The sequence below is a fragment of the Saccostrea cucullata genome, unplaced genomic scaffold, assembly GCF_032062105.1.
Source record: "Saccostrea cucullata isolate Sc308-1 unplaced genomic scaffold, CSIRO_AGI_Scuc_v1 ctg1867, whole genome shotgun sequence".
Classification (NCBI taxonomy): domain Eukaryota; kingdom Metazoa; phylum Mollusca; class Bivalvia; order Ostreida; family Ostreidae; genus Saccostrea; species Saccostrea cuccullata.
The window spans coordinates 107,779-127,760 of record NW_026940998.1 but is presented as its reverse complement, the minus strand read 5'-3'; the positions used below and the strand labels follow the sequence as shown (position 1 = coordinate 127,760).

At 34.5% G+C, this 19,982-nt stretch overlaps 2 protein-coding genes across 5 annotated transcripts; both read left to right on the top strand.

The window, feature by feature from the left end:
• The first annotated feature begins 630 nt into the window (after positions 1-630).
• LOC134256898 (uncharacterized) lies at positions 631-6,802 on the top strand. 4 transcript variants are annotated; one of them, XM_062739576.1, is made up of 4 exons: positions 631-878; positions 1,812-1,877; positions 2,657-2,981; positions 5,226-6,353. In XM_062739576.1, exons 3-4 carry the CDS (start codon positions 2,768-2,770, stop codon positions 6,230-6,232), a joined length of 1,221 nt encoding a protein of 406 aa, XP_062595560.1. In that variant the 5' UTR covers positions 631-878; positions 1,812-1,877; positions 2,657-2,767; the 3' UTR covers positions 6,233-6,353. The 4 variants fall into 4 exon arrangements, with proteins under 4 accessions (XP_062595560.1, XP_062595559.1, XP_062595557.1 ...); XM_062739575.1 differs by having other exon boundaries at positions 1,809-1,877; XM_062739573.1 differs by adding an exon at positions 6,361-6,802 and having other exon boundaries at positions 631-2,981; positions 5,226-6,259.
• Positions 6,803-13,697: 6,895 nt separating this feature from the next.
• On the top strand, positions 13,698-15,752 carry LOC134256899 (uncharacterized). The gene has a single exon (XM_062739577.1). The coding sequence runs from the start codon at positions 13,698-13,700 to the stop codon at positions 15,750-15,752; it is 2,055 nt and encodes a 684-aa protein (XP_062595561.1).
• The last annotated feature ends 4,230 nt before the right edge of the window (positions 15,753-19,982 follow it).

Sequence of the window (19,982 nt, the reverse complement as noted above, 5' to 3'; positions counted from 1 at the left end):
TATTTTTTATTAAAATTTTCACAAAAATGGAATTTGAATTTAACAAAATATTTGTATAGATTATTAAGGATGGTTTCAACAAGGCAGAAATTTGAACTTCATAGAAGGCTTAAGATTTTTTTATACTCTAGAAATTTATATTTTGCATCATTTTCAATGAAATTAGGCCACAAAGATATACTAATCAATGCACTCATTTTTGCTTGTATCATCTGTCCTTACTTCTCGCTGAGAAATTATATATCATTCTAAAAATTCATATCGCCCAATCTGCGTTTCACTGCAATTTCCACTTAGACTTTAATTATGAGACAATAATAGGCAAATCTATATATTTTTTTTTAATCTGGATATTTTCTGCTCCACATTTAAGAGTTATAAATTAATTTTTTCAAAATCCCCTTCAATGATAAAACATGACATGAACAAAACACTATATTGATATAAAAGAAAAATAGAAAGCCTTGTAAAGAATTGAAAGACAAGGAGGAAAAATAAATTCAAGGTTTATCTAATCGTATGTGTTGCTGTTTTTTGAACTCATCATGAAAAAGAATTTGTGAAGACGAATGTAGTTTATACTTAATTTGATGAACAACACATTTATATATATAAATGGTTTATGGTGGTTGCATTGTGTGTTCATTTTTAGCTTCATACGCAGTACTAGCTATTAATAGATTCAGCTACTGCTCTGCATAGCTCCTAGTGGAATTTTCCATGCGCATGCGCATTGGTTATTTTATTTGTAAACATTGGCTGCATTCATTGTCTAAAAGAAAACACGGAAAATATCCCAATAGCTTTTTTACATGGAATTTCCCCGTAAAGGAGTATTATCTTATTGAGGATTGTGTCTTACAGAAAGTTTTTAACAGGTAATTTGTTCGATTCGGAGCCTATTTATGTCATAAGGCGAATAGCGTCGCTTCATCTTCCAGTTTGCACATCGCCGTAACCTGATATCAACAGCGCATCGTTAAGTAAAATCGCCAAGATGCACATTCTTTTTGTTGGCGACTCACATGTACGCAGATTTGGAAACTTTGTGAATGGTAAACATCCCGTTGAAACATTTAATATAAGGAACTTGGGATCGTTTGAATCCTATGGTATAAGTGGCGGATCAATCGGTAATCACGCACACACCCGCGCCATCACTGCCGCGATCAGAGATAAGCGACCGCAGCATGTCATTGTGAATTTGGGAGGCAACGATTTAGATTCCTCTGAGGCATTGACTGTATCGTAATGAGACTGATTTCATTTGTGTCACTACTTAAGAGACAATTCAACATCAAAAGCGTGGTGATTTTGAGTTTTATTCCCCGGGATCGGACAAGACATATCAGCCCTTCGGAATACACTCGTCGAGTGGATCAGGCTAACCGCTTGTTGAAGACTTGCGTAACACAAGACGACATGCACTTTTGGAGACTAAAAGGTTTTACCTGCAGCAGGAATAACGTTTTATGCGACGGAATCCATTTAAATCATCTTGGACAGTACAAACTCTTAAGACAAATTAGAGGAATTCTCCTTCTGTTATCCAGGGATCACTAATTACCCTTGAAGACAGGGGCTTCTCGGGTCTACAGGCGAAAATACACATTATGTGTTCTTGTTAACATTTTAAATTTCTTTAACTTTTTATTTTTATGATCATCATGCATATAATATTTGATTTAATAAGTTGTATAAAAGTTTTATGGTTTATATTACATAATAATTTCATGAATCGTCCATATTTTTGCTCCTTTGGTTAAGCATATTCAGCAATGTTTACAATTCAATTATTTTGGTTACAGCAGAAGTTTGTGTCCTAGGGTGAATCTACATCCGTGGGTTCCAATATTGTTTTTATTTTGACTTGGAAGGTAAGAGTTTTTTGGCTACCTATTTCTGTATGACGAAAAACCTAATGATTTAGCCGTAATCGTTTCTTTGGTCTAAATCATTCATGTTCTAACTGCTTAATTATTTGGCAGTAACAACTTTTATTTATGCTTCAAATGGAGGCACCACAATTAATGGCAAATGCTAATATATGAACTATAATTAGTTCACCACACTGCTTCGGCAGATTGTGTTTTTATATGATTGAACCATTCTGCTTCGGCAATATGGTTTTTTATATGTATATGGATCACGATTTGTTACCACACTGCTTCGGCGGATAGTGGTTATATACGATCCAACCACACTGCTTCGGCAGATTGTGTTTTTATATGATTGAACCATTCTGCTTCGGCAATATGGTTTTTTTATATGTATACGGATCATGATTTGTTACCACACTGCTTCGGCGGATAGTGGTTATATACGATCCAACCACACAGCTTCGGCATATAGTGGTATTATATTTTATATTATGATTTGATATCACACTGCTCTAGCAGTTTGTGCTTTTATTTAATTCATCCACAAGGCTTAATAATTCGGCCAATTGTGGCAAAATATGTACACACATATATTTATACAATATACTACTTTATTTATCAATAGCAAACAAAAGATATGATTTATAAACATATATGCAGTTAATGCAAGCCTTAATGGTTCTGATTATAATGATATTTTCAGTAAACACTGATTGGTAGCACTCGTACAGTTGTTTCTAATTACCACCTTATTTATGACTTATGAATTTTCTTAGGATGGCTTCGAGACCAAAACGAAGAAGAACCTCGACCAAACGTCAGGATCAGCCTACAACAACGACAACATCAGAGACGAGAGGCGAAGAAGTATAATTTTCCAGCAATGCATGTCGAAAATCATGCCGACGATCGAGGAGACGTTTAAAACGTGTATGGACGATTATTTTAAGTCCAAGTCTGCATCTTCGCCTCCTCCAACCGCATCTTCGCCTCAGCCAACTGCATCCTCGCCTCAGCCAACTGCATCGTCGCCTCCGCCACCAGTGCCACTGGAACCAAGTATGACGTCGCCAGCATCTACACTCCTTAGCGAAATTACAGGTGATCAATCTCTAGATAGCACGAACAAAGATTGTGTAGCTAACTCAGATCCCCCCCAGACCCTATCTGCCTTGTCCTTAACGTTAGGCGTAGATCAAAAAACACGGGCAAAAATTCAGAGCTACCAGTTCGTCAAATTTGCTTCACTAATTAAACCCATTGACCCTGATGAAGACGAAAGTTACAGGACTATAGAAAAAGACGGACATCTGATCTTTAAAAAGACTTCAGACAAAACTCAAATCACTTCCATCTACAAATGGATCGAGTGTTTCCATGTTTTTGTTGCTATCTACGCGGAAAAACACCCTAACGAAGTACCAAATCTTATGGTATACGGCCAAATCGTGCAAAAAATTTCTAAATCAAGCGGTGACAAGGCGGCTATTGCCTACGATGAAAGTTTCCGACGCTGGCGACAACTGGATCCAAAAGCCTGCCCATGGCAATCGAAAAATATAGAATTGTACCAGGAAGCCATGGCACAGGGACTAGAGCTTAAGTTTAAAAATAGAAACCAGCCCTTTCGTGCCTCAAACACCCAGGCTAAGCACCGCTATTGCTTCTCATACAACAATAACGGATTCTGTAAAACTAAAGGATGTCCACACCCCCATGTCTGCCAAATCTGTGCGGCTAGACACCACAAGAGACAATGCCCAAAGTTTAAACCAAATGACAAACCTCAGACACAAAACTCCAAACAAGGCGCAACCAGAACAGAATCGACAGCCCCCTCTAAAAAACTCTGACTCTATCGTTACTCCGATCAATGTTCAACAGCTTCAAAATTATTTAGCTGGATATGACCATTCTATATCGCAGTTTTTAATAGAAGGCTTTACTCAAGGTTTTAAGATCCCATATATGGGGGAGCGTAAATTTAGGTTTTCTCGTAACCTATCTTCTATCTTAGGCAAAGAAAAAATATTACAGGACAAGATTTGTAGGGAAATCGAAGCTAAAAGAGTCTCTGGTCCTTTTCTATTGCCACCTTTCCAAAATATTCAAATTTCCCCCTTAGGTCTAGTCCCTAAAAAAGTCCCTGGGGATTTTAGGTTAATCCATCATTTGTCTTACCCGGAAGGGAACTCCATCAATTCCCACATCCCCAAAGAAATGACTACAGTAAGTTACCAATCAATTGACACAGCCATTGCAATCATCAAACAAGTTGGCAGGGGGGCTCTTCTCGCAAAAACCGATCTGGAAAATGCCTACAAACAAATACCCATACATCCACGGGATTTTGAACTGCTAGGTTTCATGATATCTGGGTCATATTATTATGACAAAACACTTCCATTTGGCTTGAGTTATTCTTGCCATCTCTTTGAAAAGTTCAGTTCAGCTTTGCAGTGGATCTTAGAGAACAAGTTCGGTGTAACTTATTGCGTGCACATACTAGATGATTTCCTTTTTGTGGGTCCCCCCAGGTCCATAGACTGCTATAGCTCACTTTTAGCATTCTATTCCCTTGCCAAAGATATCAATCTCCCTATCAAATCCGAGAAAACTGTTCACCCAACTACCACCTTGACATTTTTGGGGTTGGAATTGGACACATTAAAATTGGAAATTAGACTTCCTGCTGATAAGTTGCAGCGTTTAAAATCTGAAATAAAATCATTCCAAAATAAGCGCACCGCTTCACTCCGCCAACTGCAGTCATTGATAGGTACTTTAAATTATGCTTGCGCAGTTATTCCCCCTGGACGCACATTCCTTAGGCGGATCATCAATCTTACTCGAGGTTTGCAAAATCCTTCTCATCATAGGAATCTAGACAAAGAAGCCCGAGCCGATTTGAGAGCATGGGCCATTTTCCTGGATCATTTTAACGCTAAAGCCTTTTTCCCCTCAGGGGTGCAACACACATCCTCCTCTTTGCACTTATTTACTGACGCTAGTAATTTGGGGCTCGGCTGTACTTTTGGTAGGAAATGGTTTTATGCTCCTTTTCCTACTCAATGGGTTGATTTTCACATCTCAGTCAGGGAATTCCTGCCTATTGTGATCGCTTTCGACATATGGGGACACTTATTTTCTAACAGCACTGTTATTCTGCACTCTAACAACCTAGCAGTTGTTCATGTCATCAACAAAAACTCTTCTAAATATGCATCGCTTATGCAACTCATGAGACGACTGATGGTCTTATCCCTAACATACAATATACATTTTCAAGCTAAACATATTGAAGGAGTCAAAAATATAGCTGCAGATCTACTTTCTCGATTGCAGGTCAAAGAGTTCCAAACACGGTTTCCTTACATGGATCCGGCCTGCACCCCTGTGAACCCAGCATTGATAAGTCTCTGAATCAAACCACAGAGTCCTTGCTGTATTGTTCTCTATCACCGTCCACAGTTGCAGCATACAAATCGGCATTCCAGGCATACAAGCTCTTTATATTACAAACTTACGGTCAAGAAACGTCACCACTACCACCCTGTTTGGAAAACCTAGCTTACTTCATAGCAAATTGTTACCAAACAAATTTAGCTGCGTCCACTACTCGAACCATTATATCCGCTCTTAGCTTCATTTTTCAGCTAAGTTCTTCCCAGGATGTTACCCAACATTTCATTATCAAAAAAATGCTTCAAGGCTTTCTAAAAGCAAAACCGATTAACGACCCTAGACTCCCAATAACCCCAGATATTCTCCTAAAACTAGTACAGGCCCTCCCCTACACTGCAGATTCATATTTTTCAAGAATTTTGCTTCGGGCCATGTTTATCTTAGCTTATTGCGCTTTTCTAAGGGTAGGAGAAATTACTAAAACCAACAGCAAAACCCATCATTATCTATTAGCAAAACATATATCAAAGGGTAACAAAACAAATGGCATAGGTTTCCTGGAAGTTGCAATACCTCATTTCAAACATTCAAAGTCAAATTCTACAACTATCCACCTATGTCAGAACACTATAAACCCATTGCTTTGTCCATACCGCGCTATCACAGATTTCCTTAACATCAGAAAACATGATTCCCCAGAAGCACCCCTTTTTTCTTTTATGGACAACACCCCAGTCCCCCGCCAATATTTTACTTCACAACTTCGGCTCGCTCTTAAATTTAGCAATTTAGATCTTTCGAAATATCAGGCCCACAGTTTCAAGATAGGTGCAGCAACAACAGCAGCTGCAACGGGATACACAGAAATTCAAATTCAAAACATGGGTCGTTGGAAGTCCAGTGCCTTTAAGAAGTACATTCGCATCCCTTCTATTACCCCGTATTAAGATTATCTGGAGACAGGGGCTTCAGGTGTTTTTGCCACAACAACTCGTTCTTACCTTAAGACAGGGGCTTAAGGTAATCCTTAATATGACATTGTTACTTAGAGACAGGGGCTCTAAGTATGGTTAAGTGTTTTTGCCACAACAACTCGTTTTTACCTTAAGACAGGGGCTTAAGGTAATCCTTAATACGACATTGTTACTTAGAGACAGGGGCTCTAAGTATGGTAAATGTTAGTAGTTTTTCTTGAGACAGGGGCTCAAGTAAAACCTTAACTTCTAGAGTATTGTCCTTTCATGCATTTTAATTTTGTGTACATAACACTTTCATTTGATCCTTATAGTAATTGTCAGCAAGAAAATGGTTTGACATCTAATTTTTGTTTTGTCTATGACGTTGTTGGATGGGGGCGGTAACAAGCCAGCATGAGCTTCTTTTACTTCTTGCGCCGGTATTACAATGCTACCTTGTTACGGTGGCAGATGACGCCCCATATTGTCTTTTTGTTGTACATGTATATATGCTGACATTTTTTAGATAGATGTTTTTTGGATTAACAATTTTTACAATTGAGACTTTTTTTAGATGTAACACAGGTGCTTCATTGTTGTCAATAGCATTTATTGTTTCTTTTTCTAGTCAGAATCGTGCACCGACCTTGCGGTTTCATAGCATAATATTTTTGTCCCTAGTCCTTTTAATTTGATTGTATGTATTTTTACTGTTTGTCATTTATTGCACTTGTTTGAATAAATGACCATTCTTATTCCTTTACTTTTTGTTACTGTTATATTTTCGGGGAGATTGCCAAACAACATAAAACACATTTATATATATAAATGGTTTATGGTGGTTGCATTGTGTGTTCATTTTTAGCTTTATACGCAGTACTAGCTATTAATAGATTCAGCTACTGCTCTGCATAGCTCCTAGTGGAATTTCCCATGCGCATGCGCATTGGTTATCTTATTTGTAAACATTGGCTGCATTCATTGTCTAACCACCACCCTCCCCTCCACCTTTTTTATTTTGTTGTATATATTTTTTAAAAATGCCTTCTGTTTTAGGCCATTATAGCCACCAGGGCAGATGACGCCCCATATTGTCTTTTTGTTGTACATGTATATATGCTGACATTTTTTAGATAGATGTTTTTTGGATTAACAATTTTTACAATTGAGACTCAGGGACGTTTTTTAGATGTAACACAGGTGCTTCATTGTTGTCAATAGCATTTATTGTTTCTTTTTCTAGTCAGAATCGTGCACCGACCTTGCGGTTTCATAGCATAATATTTTTGTCCCTAGTCCTTTTAATTTGATTGTATGTATTTTTACTGTTTGTCATTTATTGCACTTGTTTGAATAAATGACCATTCTTATTCCTCTTTTGTTTAGTTTTAATGTTATTTTTTTCTTGAGTTTCCTTGGAAATTCCAATAGTATGAAGCAGTTGCAAATGGTTATCTTGAAGAAATATTAAATTCATCCCATGTTCCTTAATCGGTGGACGTTTTAAATGTACTTGATTATTTTTAAAGTCTTACCTCTTTAAACTCCAACTCACACATGGTTTAAATTTATGTAAGCAATATTTTTTTAATGCAACAAAGAGGACTTGTTCAAACACCCGTAATATAGTAAAATGTTAATTGATTTCATATCTTGTCAGGTTAACAAGAATTGAACTAATCTAACGTAAAATTTATTTCTCAAAATGAGTGTACAATCAGGAAACTATCTTCACAGAAAACGGATTATGGGGAACGAAATAAATGTTTATAAATAATGTTTTAAATTAACGTAACAAGGCTCTCTGAAATTTTATCTTTTTGTTTAAGGTACGAAAAGAAAATGTCTGTTTTAATGTAAAAGGATAAGTTTCACAAAACCGTAAAATGCTAAAATAACTTTAACTTTTTTAAGTAAAAAACAAGGCAAGATTTATTAATCAAGAAAACAAAAATATGTCCCTAAAGCAGTAGCAGTTTTAAATGTACGTTGAGTATGAATTGTGAATTTTTGTCTCTTTAAATATCAACCAATGACATTTTATCGAACAAAAATAACTATTGAAAATAATTTTTCATGTTAAATAACTTATAGTTTTAAAAAAGAGATTATTGATTTTAATAGTTCTTGTCAGTTGAACGACATTTACATTGGGTTTAGGTACTGTATGATATAATAGTCAGAGCTGAATGCAGAGATAAAATGATCATCACAAAAAACGGCTTTGAATAAAGGCAACATTGGCAGTATTAATATTATTTAAAGATGTATATGGAAGTAACAAATGTTATTCAATAACAAAGTCCATAAAACAATACAAAATAATAGCAGAGTAAACAAGTATCTCCAAACATCACGTGTGGGATCAGGTGTCATGGAGGAGTGAGCATCCCCTGCTGACCAGTCACATCCGCCGTGTGCGCATTGTCATAATCGTGAAATAACGGAATAACCCGTCGTCATTTCAGTGTATGAATAATGGCTGCTGATGTTCTTGTTTCATCAACTTGCTTTTCAATAATTTACCTCATTTTAGAAATTGTTCATACGTAGAGCATGCTCTTCCATATCGAATCAACTGAGATATATACACTCCGTATGCAGGTGATGATTGTATATTGCTGCATAAGTAAGGGAAATTGACGATAAAAAAGTTATCACGTTTATCATATAGCCTCGCTATTAGATTACTATTACCGTCTTTTTTCAAGTAAAATATTCAAGTATGAAACATATGTGTCAGACTCTGTGGTACCTTAAACGATAAAATTTCTATAAGGACTATATAGAGTCAAAGACGATTTTTAATCTAGTAGTCCTCTGAAAGACAAAATGGTTTTTACAAAGTCATCCCTCACCTCAAAGTTTGAAGTTGTAAGATTTTTTTTTTTAAAAGAAAGACCATATATAAAAAAGCCATGTCGTGTGGAACCACTACATTTTTTTTCTTTCTCAATCTTTGATTTACAGATATTCTGTGTCAGTATTTATACCGGGAAAAATTTATTTGTATGTAACATGAGCTTTAATAATTTAAAATAACACGAGCTGTGATAGTTTAAAGTAATATTAGCTGTGATAATTTAAAGTAACAATAGCTTTGATAATTTAAAGTAACATGAACTGTGATGATTTAAGGTAACATGAGCTGTGATAATTTAAGGTAACAAATTTTTTTGGAACACATGTTGATTAAAAATAGTGATACTGAAGTTAAAGATTTTCATACTGTAGACCAGGCTTGTGTGTTGTTTTTGTTACAAAAAAAACATATTTATAACAAAGTGAAATTCAGCTTATTACAAGAAACTGTCCAATATTATTAAGAAATACCGTATTTATTGAAATTATTTGCTTTGATCAAATATACATAAGTACGAGGGGTGATCAAAAAGTTCGCGAACTATCTCTATATATACAAACCCACAATTCAGATTAGAATGAAATTAGGTACACACAGCCATACAAAGGGTTTATAAATACCATATCCTGAATAAAGTTTTTCTTCTTGTTTGTGACGTCACAATAAGAAAATGACGTTACTTTGTAGGTCACTTGTAACGAAAAATGGTTGTCTCAGTCGAAATCGTTTAACAAAGGACTGTACAATTTATTGTATATCTTAGAAATCTCTCTGCAGTATCATATAATAATTTGCACACAGTTTGTTGAGATAAATGAGTTCCTATAAATTCAATAAATGATTGGATTGATCGTTTTGGTGAAGGAAGGCACATGGTTAAAAATGATACTTCTCATCTTGCCCAGTGAAAGCAAGTTTGAAAAGATATGTATTTCTAATTAAGCAATTTGCTATCAAAGACCTCCAATTAATACTTTGAAAAATAGTTAAATATTTGAACAAAAATATAATTATCAAATACATAAGATATTGTTTACTTTTGATTTAAACATAGTAGATATGATAAAAAGGAGGCACCCATTCTCTCTCCACCTTGAATAAGGGTATCTGCCGAGACAGAATAGTTGTGTTTTAAGGGTCGCAATGCTTATTTTTGGAAAGAATTTTCTTATCAACTCATTCCGTTGCCGAGATATGGACATTTCTGACAAATAAATTGTTCTTGACATAACATTTAACTCACATGGAAAAAAATATAAAACTCAGAAAAATCTTTCAACTTTTGTGACAGAACGCTACGAAGGGGTCACGTGACCGCCAATATCACATGATTCACGCATGCGCAGAACGGTGATTGATGCGAAGTAAAATTGGGGAGGATTAATGTAAAATAGATGTATAATCAACATTAAAACCAAATATTGTTTCTTTTATGAAATTTATTCAATTAGTTCAAAATTTTTTTGATCACCCATCCTATTTTTGTTTATTTAAACAAATACATACCTTGTGTAACACGTTCTCTGTTTACATAACAAATGTTTGAATCTCTAAATATGTCTCTGGTATTTCGATAACTTTAATTGAATTTTTGATGATCATAAAAATGTCAAATATTTGTAAAAATGGAATAAAATTAATTAAAAAATATTAAGCTAAGACTGTTGTCCATATCTCTTTCAAATTAAATCTTGTGTCATCTGTTCCTTTTTTTCTTCCGTGTTTGCTCCTCTCCAAAAGTGTTGTTTGAATGGACTTTATAGGAAGCACTCTTTAAGAGTGTTAACAGTTTATTAAAATAAGAAACATCATGATCAGCATATTGAATTCCAATGCAGACAAACACATATTAAAATGAAAATAATGAATGTTAAAAAACGCAGGTGAGTTAAGGCAACAGATATGCTTTTTCTCCGCAAAGGAGCTAATAAAAATTCATAAATTGTGTTTTTTATGTACAAGCATATTTAGATTTATTTTCTTATACATACCTATTACCGACAGTATATTATTGCAAGTGCATAATATGACGTCATATTAAGACGTCATAGTTCTTTCCCATCGAAGGTTATAAAACACATCAACAAAACAACATCGGCACAAGGGCATATCCTATTTAGTTTAAAAGAAAATTAAGGAGGATAATCTTAAAAGTAAGAAAACTGCTGCACAAATCCTATGCGCTTCTTCAAATGATTAAAAAATGACTAAACTTAAACTGGACTGTGTATTTTTACCCTGTTTCAACTAAATACTGTACGAATATTAACTTTACAATTGCAGTGTCGACATTTGTCAGCAATATTGTTATCCCTTGTAATATTCTTTTTCTTTTCATACTTTTTTCTGTAAAACAAAGTAATGTATGCCCTTGCGACGAAGCGATTTTGTTGATGTTTCTTATAAACTTGTGTTGTACAGGTCGATGACGTCATAATATGACGTCATTATATGTACCGTCTATCGGATATTGTGGGTACCAAGAATGTATTAGAAAAAAATCTTACTATTTTCTTTGCAGTATGTAAAGTTCCGAATATAAATAGAAATTACGGGTTTTAAGTTTTAACTTAACGTACCCTTAACTCACTTGGAATAATTCTAAATGAAAGTTGAAAAGGTAAACTTATAGGATTCACTTAATGTGCCATGTTTACATAAAAAGGATTAATTCGAATTAAACGTAAATTACTGCAAATAAAGTTTGAATCACATTCCCACGGAAAACTTAATCAGAATTACTTTAACTGGAATCATTTTTTCTGTGCATTAATAATTACTTCGCTTTAGTTCCGTGTGAAGGCTAAGGGAAGCCAATTCTAAATAAATTTTGATGCTTGGGATTAGGTCAGAATTAAGTCACAGGACACATGTTGGTGGTTAGATATAGGTATTTGTGCTATATTTGGTTTAAAATCAAAGAAAACGTTAATCACAATATGTATACCTGTAGCCTCTGCGATTATTGTATTGTATGGATGTCTCTGTATACATGACCTGGTGATATAAAATGTCGTCAAAATAGCCTTACAGAATAGCCTTTTTGTAGAGGTAAAATTTTAATTCGCATAAGATAACTTTGCTCTACATGTAGCTGGTGTACAATGTATGAACGCAGTATAATTTGCATTATAGTTTACTTACATGTACCAATGATTTACTGTGAATTATCAGTAAATTATCTGAGCAAATAGAGCATTATACTGTTGAGTTCGTGCATGCAAACAAAAAGAGTAGCCCTAAAAAGGGAAACAACCACACAAATTTAGGTCTTCTCATCCAAAAAAAAACTTCAACACCATGATAAATATGATGTAAAGAAACAATTATTGATTACAAATTGGAAAATATAATAAGTATAATTTCAAAAGTTGAAAATATCAAATGAAAATAATAATTTTGATTTAAAATACGGAAACATGTATTCAAGCTACTTCATGTTTCTTCCCAACCGAACGTATTGAACATTGAATTGAAAAGAAATACTGAAATGATGAATTTGAAATGATTAAAAAATTTGTTGATAATCATCTTAGTAGGTAGGAAGCCTCATGTTGAAAAGTAGGGGGTACGGTTTCAGCTTTATTCTGTCCTAAAACTTCCATGTTCCTTAAAAGATATGGAATCGGCTTTATTAGCTGATTACATGTAGTTCATCAGCTGAATGTGATAAATCAATAAAGAATATAGTATGAAGATTGACCATCCCAAATATATGACGTCATTAATATAGTACATTTCAAAGTTTTATGCAGAAAATTGTGGGCGACGCATGTGCTGTATATTTTCTGAAAGGAAATTTCATTGAATATTTATATCTTTTGTAATCTTTTTTACCTTTTAGGAGAATACGGGAAAATGCACAAGTTCAGCACGTTACACTTAGCATATAGGAGATCATATTGGAAAAATGATCTGTATGTTTTTACTGCATCATATGCACAGAATTTCAAGAAAACCGAAATGGTGAATATTTATTTGTCTTCTCACTTCCATATTTTAGAAGAAATAAAGGTCAAGATCTGTATTGAAACCGTATTTTTCCCTTTTTCATAAGAAGTTCATTTTAAAGAATTTAAAAAAAACTAGTTAACGGGTTTATCTATTTATTCTCAAAACCGAAAGTAGAGACCTGGATTTTCCACAGTTGAAGATTCTCCCTGCAGGTAACATTCAAGGTATGTATGTTATATACAGTTAAATTTATATGATTGGCAAAATATTCGTACTTTATTGTTATAAGTACACTTGAAACTATTAGTAAACATATATACTGGAATGTGGTAGGATATTACTACTATGCTGCTTAAAGGTGTTTTAATTTTAGAAGCGCCCGATTGAGGATGTAATGGTGATTTAACGACAAAACACCTTTATACAAAAGTACAACCCTTTTACAGATCCACAGAACTATGCAAACTAGTCATTGTTCCTAGTGAGTATTGAACAACAGAGAGATATACACGTATCACTGTGTTTAACGTTTTTAAATGGATATTACATGAATTAGAAATACGACAATACAAAGAGCATTAAGATGTGTTTTCTACTTATATGTACACACTATTTCATATTTTCAGAATATACATCATAATGGACCACATACCTCGCCTGTCAGAGGCTGTCTATGTAGGACTGTGTCTTAAAATTGGGAGTCCTACTGAAGTGAGGATCAGGAGAGTAGTGATGGACACTGATGAGGTGGTTAATAAACCTTTCAACATCATGAAAGGAGTCAAAGGACTTGACATAATGAGGAGTGGAAGTAGACGTGAGGGATTCAGATTGATAACCTCTGATCATGATTTTATGTTTTGGCCTTTAGACCACAATGTGATATGTGATCTCTCTCAGATCAGTCTCTATCGTATCCCACAACACACTGTAATTCTGATGGAATGTGATGATCTACCACCGGGGTTTACCAGACTTAATTTGATGAGTCCTTCTAATGATGAAGAAGTTAGGTCATCCTGTGTAGAGATCAATAACAAGGTGTATATTTCTAGTACATTATTTCGTGAAAATCACCTACGGGTCATACAGACCTTTAATTTTAGCTCTTCTTCTATCTCTCATGGACCTTGTTTAACATATTGCACGGGTAATAAAGAAACAGACTGTGCATTTTGTTTTCGATCCTATCACTGGCCAGCATTAGTTTTTGCCTGGATACATAGGTGTCGACGACAAAGATGGCCGTCCGAGGTTGTTTTATCAAATATATTAAGCTCAGGATTCCATGTTGTTCCTGTTGGCAGTACACCTGAAAGCAATCAAGAATGGAGACTTTCATTCTCAATGGCGGAACAAAAGTTAGTTTATTCAATGAACCACACTCAGTTTTTATGTTATGGTCTGTTTAAAATATTTCTTAGAGAGGTTGTCAATTTAAATGAAGGTTCGCCCGTTCTATGTTCATACTTTATAAAAACGGCTGTATTTTGGGTAATTCAGACTAACAACTCCTTGACTTGGACACCAGAAAACGTATTGCCTTGTTTCTGGCGATGCTTTAAATTATTGATATTTTGGGTATTTATTGGAGAATGTCCAAACTTTTTTATTCCGGAAAATAATATGTTCCGATTTAAAGTAACCGGATCCATGCAAACATTACTGTTTAATAATTTGAACGAATTGTATTGCAAGGGTATATCAAGTCTACTACTGAGTGAAACGTTACGACCGTTCCTCAGTCAGGCCATTTTATACAGAGGATTGAGAGTTTGTACTGACGAGGGTAGTATCATTACTAACACTGAGCTTGACATTACTTTATTTGAGGAACTCCATGATTATAGCCAAAGAGTTTCAAGTGTTTCAGTTTTCGCAGCTCTCATGAGGAACATTGAAATGGTTGTTAGTAAAAGATTGACGCCATACCAGGAGGCTACAATACAATATATTACATCAGAAGTACTACAAAACACTGCCATGTTGAACCTGAGTGTCGTGTGTTCAGATAACAATCGCAATAAGGTTTATTACAAAGCTAGTAGTGTATCCAGATTGTTAAAACTGTCATGTGCATTAGGTTGCGCCTCAAATATTCTTTATCAGGCAATGTACTTCAACAAAACGTGTAGATATGAAAAGTCACTCAGTTATTTACAGAAAGCTCTTAACAGAATAACAAAGCCATACGTGATGCACATGTACAAGAACAGTTATCATGTAAATGTAGACATGTTTAGACGTTGCACGATGGGGATGTCTCTAGGTCATAAAATGAGGAATGCTTTAGTGACAGATATTGCGTTATACAGTTGGTACATATACATAGATGAACTAGTACTAGAGCAGAAGACCAGTAACGATAATGGTATAAATATATTGTTCATCCCGCCTCTAGTGACGTTACACATGTTATTTATACTGAATCACCACAGACTGGGTGACACAATGACGTCACAACAATCTCTACAGGATCTACAGAATCTGCTGCTCTATGATGACGGGGTTTATGCACCTCCTCTTGTCAGAGATATTTCTTGGCAAATTCTAGGAATCTGTCAACAAACTTGTGGAGATTTTCAGGGAGCTCTAGAATCTTATGAGCATTCGTTACAACAAGATCCATATCACAAAATCCAGGAAGCAACACTATTTAGAATTAATACACTTTCTCGAAGATTGATTTATTAAAAAAAAATTGAACTCTATATAGCTGATATTGTCACTACTGTTTTGACGGTCATATTTATAATAATTGTAAGATTTGTTGTGATTATAGAGAATAATACATACCCTTTTCCATATCACATCCTGTATCAGCCCGAGACACCAATATCAGCCAGAGGGCCGAAGGCCCGAGGGCTGATATTGGTCGAGGGCTGATACAGGATGTGATGTGGAAAAGGGTATGTTTTATTATATTTATTACATACTTAGTAATAAAATACAGAACACATTCAGTTGAGAAGAAAATAAGTAAATAATCATGCATGGACTTCTTACATACATGTACATAGTCTAATGTCTCATACGATTTGGGTTTGTTTCTACTTCTATTTCAATGCACTTGATCCGTAATTTGAAAATATTCTATAGCAATACATGTATTTGTAAATTAAGATTAACCTTATTTTCAAAAAGTTAAAATTAAGAGAATATGAACCCACCAAAAAATTGTATATGATCACAAGTACTGTTATTGTGGTTTAATTTACTAAGGGTGTGATATTGACGTCACAATAGCCGTATCAGCCCTGCAGGGCTGATATGGATTTGCAGGGCTGATACGGATATCAGCCCCGCAAATCCATATCAGCCCTGCAGGGTTGATACGGCTATTGTGACGTCAGCCATATCGCATATGCAAAAAGCCTGTATTTATTACTAAGTGTGTAATAAAAAGAAAATATATTTTTTTTAATCTTAAATGCTGTTTGTATTCTCCAAATCTTCATCTTTATTTTCAATTGTATTTTTCATCGCATATAACTTTCTGTATACAATTCTTTCAATTTAATGTAGGATTATTTTGCATTTCATTTTACATATAAATCGGAAACATGTTTCTGAGATGCGGTAATACTGTTGTTTAATCATGGAAATGGGTAATATAGAGAATCTGAAAAGATGTCAGTTCTTGTTCCCCCTCTCCATTCCTTTAGATTTTAAGATATTGCAGGGAGCTTCGGAAGGCAATCTTGAATATATTAAAGAAATTTTGTGGTCAATATCATTTTTATAATTATATGCAGCGTAAAACATGAGGTTATAAAGATATTTAAATTTTCACTATCAATGTAATGAGCATAACATTGAATTTGTGATTAAAATACATGTTTTGTGAAAACTACACTTGATAAGTAATGTTTATCTTTCATTTCAGAACCAATGCATGAAATTAAAAAAAAAGCAAATTCTTTAATCATTTCTTCGTTGATATACGAGGGTTGATCCAAAAGTTCGTGGAATTTCTTTCTAAAATTTTAGCGTGATTAAATAAAACCAAACAATAGGCATATTCATAATATAGAGTCATAATGCAACAATATTGGAAAATTTCACCACTTTCCAATTATTATTAAAGTCACACCAGCTTTTTGAAAATGGATTGTTGTGAAACCCGGGGGAGACTTCGACGTAACGTCAAGTTGGTAATGTCACGTAATGTTATAGAAGCATCTCGCTCTTATGTCCAATTCGAATACGTAGTTCTACAAAATGCTGCCCTTCTCTCCATTTTTTTCTCAAGAAAAGCCTGGGTATCCTCTCGCACCAACTTATCTTCATTTTTTACTCATATTTCAAAATACTACCCATATTTCCATATGATGTTTTAATTTCAGTAGCAATACCAAGAACAGTACGGCAGCCGACAACGTCCATTAGCGCTTTTAATTTGTCTAGGGGGATATACACTTAAAACAGACCCTCCAAAAAGCGACCACACCGTTAATGATCGTCCTTGGAAGTTCTATTTTTCTTAAATTTCTTATGCCACCTGAGAACCAGTAACTAAATGCATTTTTCCCAAGCCTCTGTCAATAATATACGCGTTTAAGATAGAGTGATCCCGGGATTTTCATAAAAAGGACGACTTGACCGAACTTTGACGTTATCTAACAACTTAAAGATGAGCAAAAAATCATCAACTTATAAACAAAATATCCAGTAAAATCAGTAAAACTCTCACACAAATGTTTATAAAAGATCAAGCAATTGTTATAATGACAAAATTTTCGTTTTATATACCACATAGCGCGGTTTAAATCTTATTTCACGTATTAAGAATTTAAATGAAAATAAACGCGTTTATGTCTCCCCCGCATTTCCAAACAACCGTTTCTATGGCAACTGCCATATAATTACTATCAGAGATATTTAAAATGTTTTTTAATTTAAAATATTCATCAAGTGTCTATATTTTCCTTTGTAATTTTCAACCAATTCCACTTAAAAATAAATAAAATATGAAGAAATTCCACGAACTTTTGGATCAACCCTCGTACATATGTTTTATTTAAAGGATGGATGTGTGGTGAGAGGTCAAAGATATAAAATGAAGAAGAAGATCTTGGAAATATGTTCTTAAATCGTATTTTTCTATTCATTTTTATTCCAGAATTGAATTTTCAACATTAATTGATATTTTGTATTTACAAAGCGTTTGCTGTTGTAATAATATCTATTAATATTATTGCAACATAATGAACAAAGTTTTAACAGTCTCCTTTTTTACAAAATCACGCATTTTAACGCATATACCGTTGCTCCACAATCACGCATTTTAACACATATATCTTTACCCCACAATCACGCACTTTAACACACGTTTCCTTTTTGACGTTTTCTCTTCTGATAACGCGTAAAGTTCTGATGGTATGATAATAATTGGTTAGGTATAAAATTCTATAATTTCATTCTAATGTTTTTCATAAATTAGAATATTTTTCCTCATTTTGATATGTCGTCCAATTCATTTAAGGAGACTTGAAATGCGATTAAAATTAAGAAGGTTTTTTCCTTGACACCAAATAAGCTCACCGCTTGATCCATTGTTTTGTGATGTGGAAGTCCCTCAAACTTGTGTGCGATGGGACCCTTGATCCAGAATTGATCATGTCAAATGATTTTTTTTTCCAAAATGAATTCGCGAATCGCGGCGCTTTCTGTAAGTCCCGTCCCTTTTCCCAAACTACGTCACGGATGCTGAGGTTAGACAAACATCTCTTTATAAACATGGCTGCAAAGAGTCAAGATCAACACGTTTTTGCAGTTTTATCTGACTTACCTCATGACATATCCGAAAATTATGTAGAGGGAGAAATTTCCATGAAAGCAAGGCAGCAAGGCTTTAAGTATTATAGTGAAAATTATTTCTAGAGGGTGAAATTGTATAAAAGCGACAAGTAGAATGAAGTCCGAATTTACACAAAATGTCACCGCTCCCAACGGAAAAAATGACTCTCCGCATTCTTTAAATCTAGACGTATCACCAGGATCCTTGGGTTTGGCGCATTGTTCATGCACAGCTGGGTATGTTTTGTTTTAAAATTTGATGCACATGATTTACATTGAATATTCCGATATCTTTGCTGTGAAAATCGTAAAATTAAACCCGACTTTCGTTTTTTTTTCAGAGCCAGTGGGTCATGTTCTCACATTATTGGCTTGCTAATGGCTCTTCAGCATTGGATCCTGATGGGTTTTAAAGCAGTCCCTGATAATCTAACATGTAATAGTTTGCCCCTGCAGTGGTCTGTGCCAAGAGGAAGCAAGATAGAAAGTTCTGCTGCTCCCCAAATATGCATTATTAAACCCCACCCTTATAGAAAGCAGAAACCTGTAGAAAATGTTTTGACAGAATGCAGGTAACCAAAAATAATTAATATCATTAAAACCTTATAAATTAAATAACTTTAATAGATTCTGCCATATTAATGCGAGCAGCAAACTCGCTATGAATATCATGGCAAAGCATGCACAAACTTGCATGAATTGAGCACAAACTCAAAATAGATTCTGCCATATTAATGCGAGCAGCAAACTCGCTATTAATATCATGGCAAAGCAAGCACAAACTTGCATGAATTGAGCACAAACTCAAAATAGATTCTGCCATAATAATGCGAGCACAAACTCGCTATGAATATCATGGCAAAGCAAGCACAAACTTGCATGAATTGAGCACAAACTCAAAGATAGATTCTGCCATACTTATGCGAGCACAAACTCACAAAGATGAAATGGCAAAGCAAGCACATACATGCATGAATTGAGCACAAACTCAACAAAAATTGTATTAAAATGAATTCATAACACACATAGTAGCGACCTGAGATAATCACCGTGTGCAATAAAGAACCGAAACAAAATTCATTTTAACATCTTAAAACAAAAACCACAACAACAAAAATTATATCA

Bases quoted from the DNA above. Each gene is read 5' to 3' on its own strand.
- LOC134256898 (XM_062739573.1), top strand. From the start codon at position 2,768: ATGTCGAAAATCATGCCGACGATCGAGGAGACGTTTAAAACGTGTATG. The intron at 2,982-5,225 runs GTGATCAATCTC...TCTCGATTGCAG, and splicing joins ACTCCTTAGCGAAATTACAG to GTCAAAGAGTTCCAAACACG.
- LOC134256899 (XM_062739577.1), top strand. From the start codon at position 13,698: ATGGACCACATACCTCGCCTGTCAGAGGCTGTCTATGTAGGACTGTGT.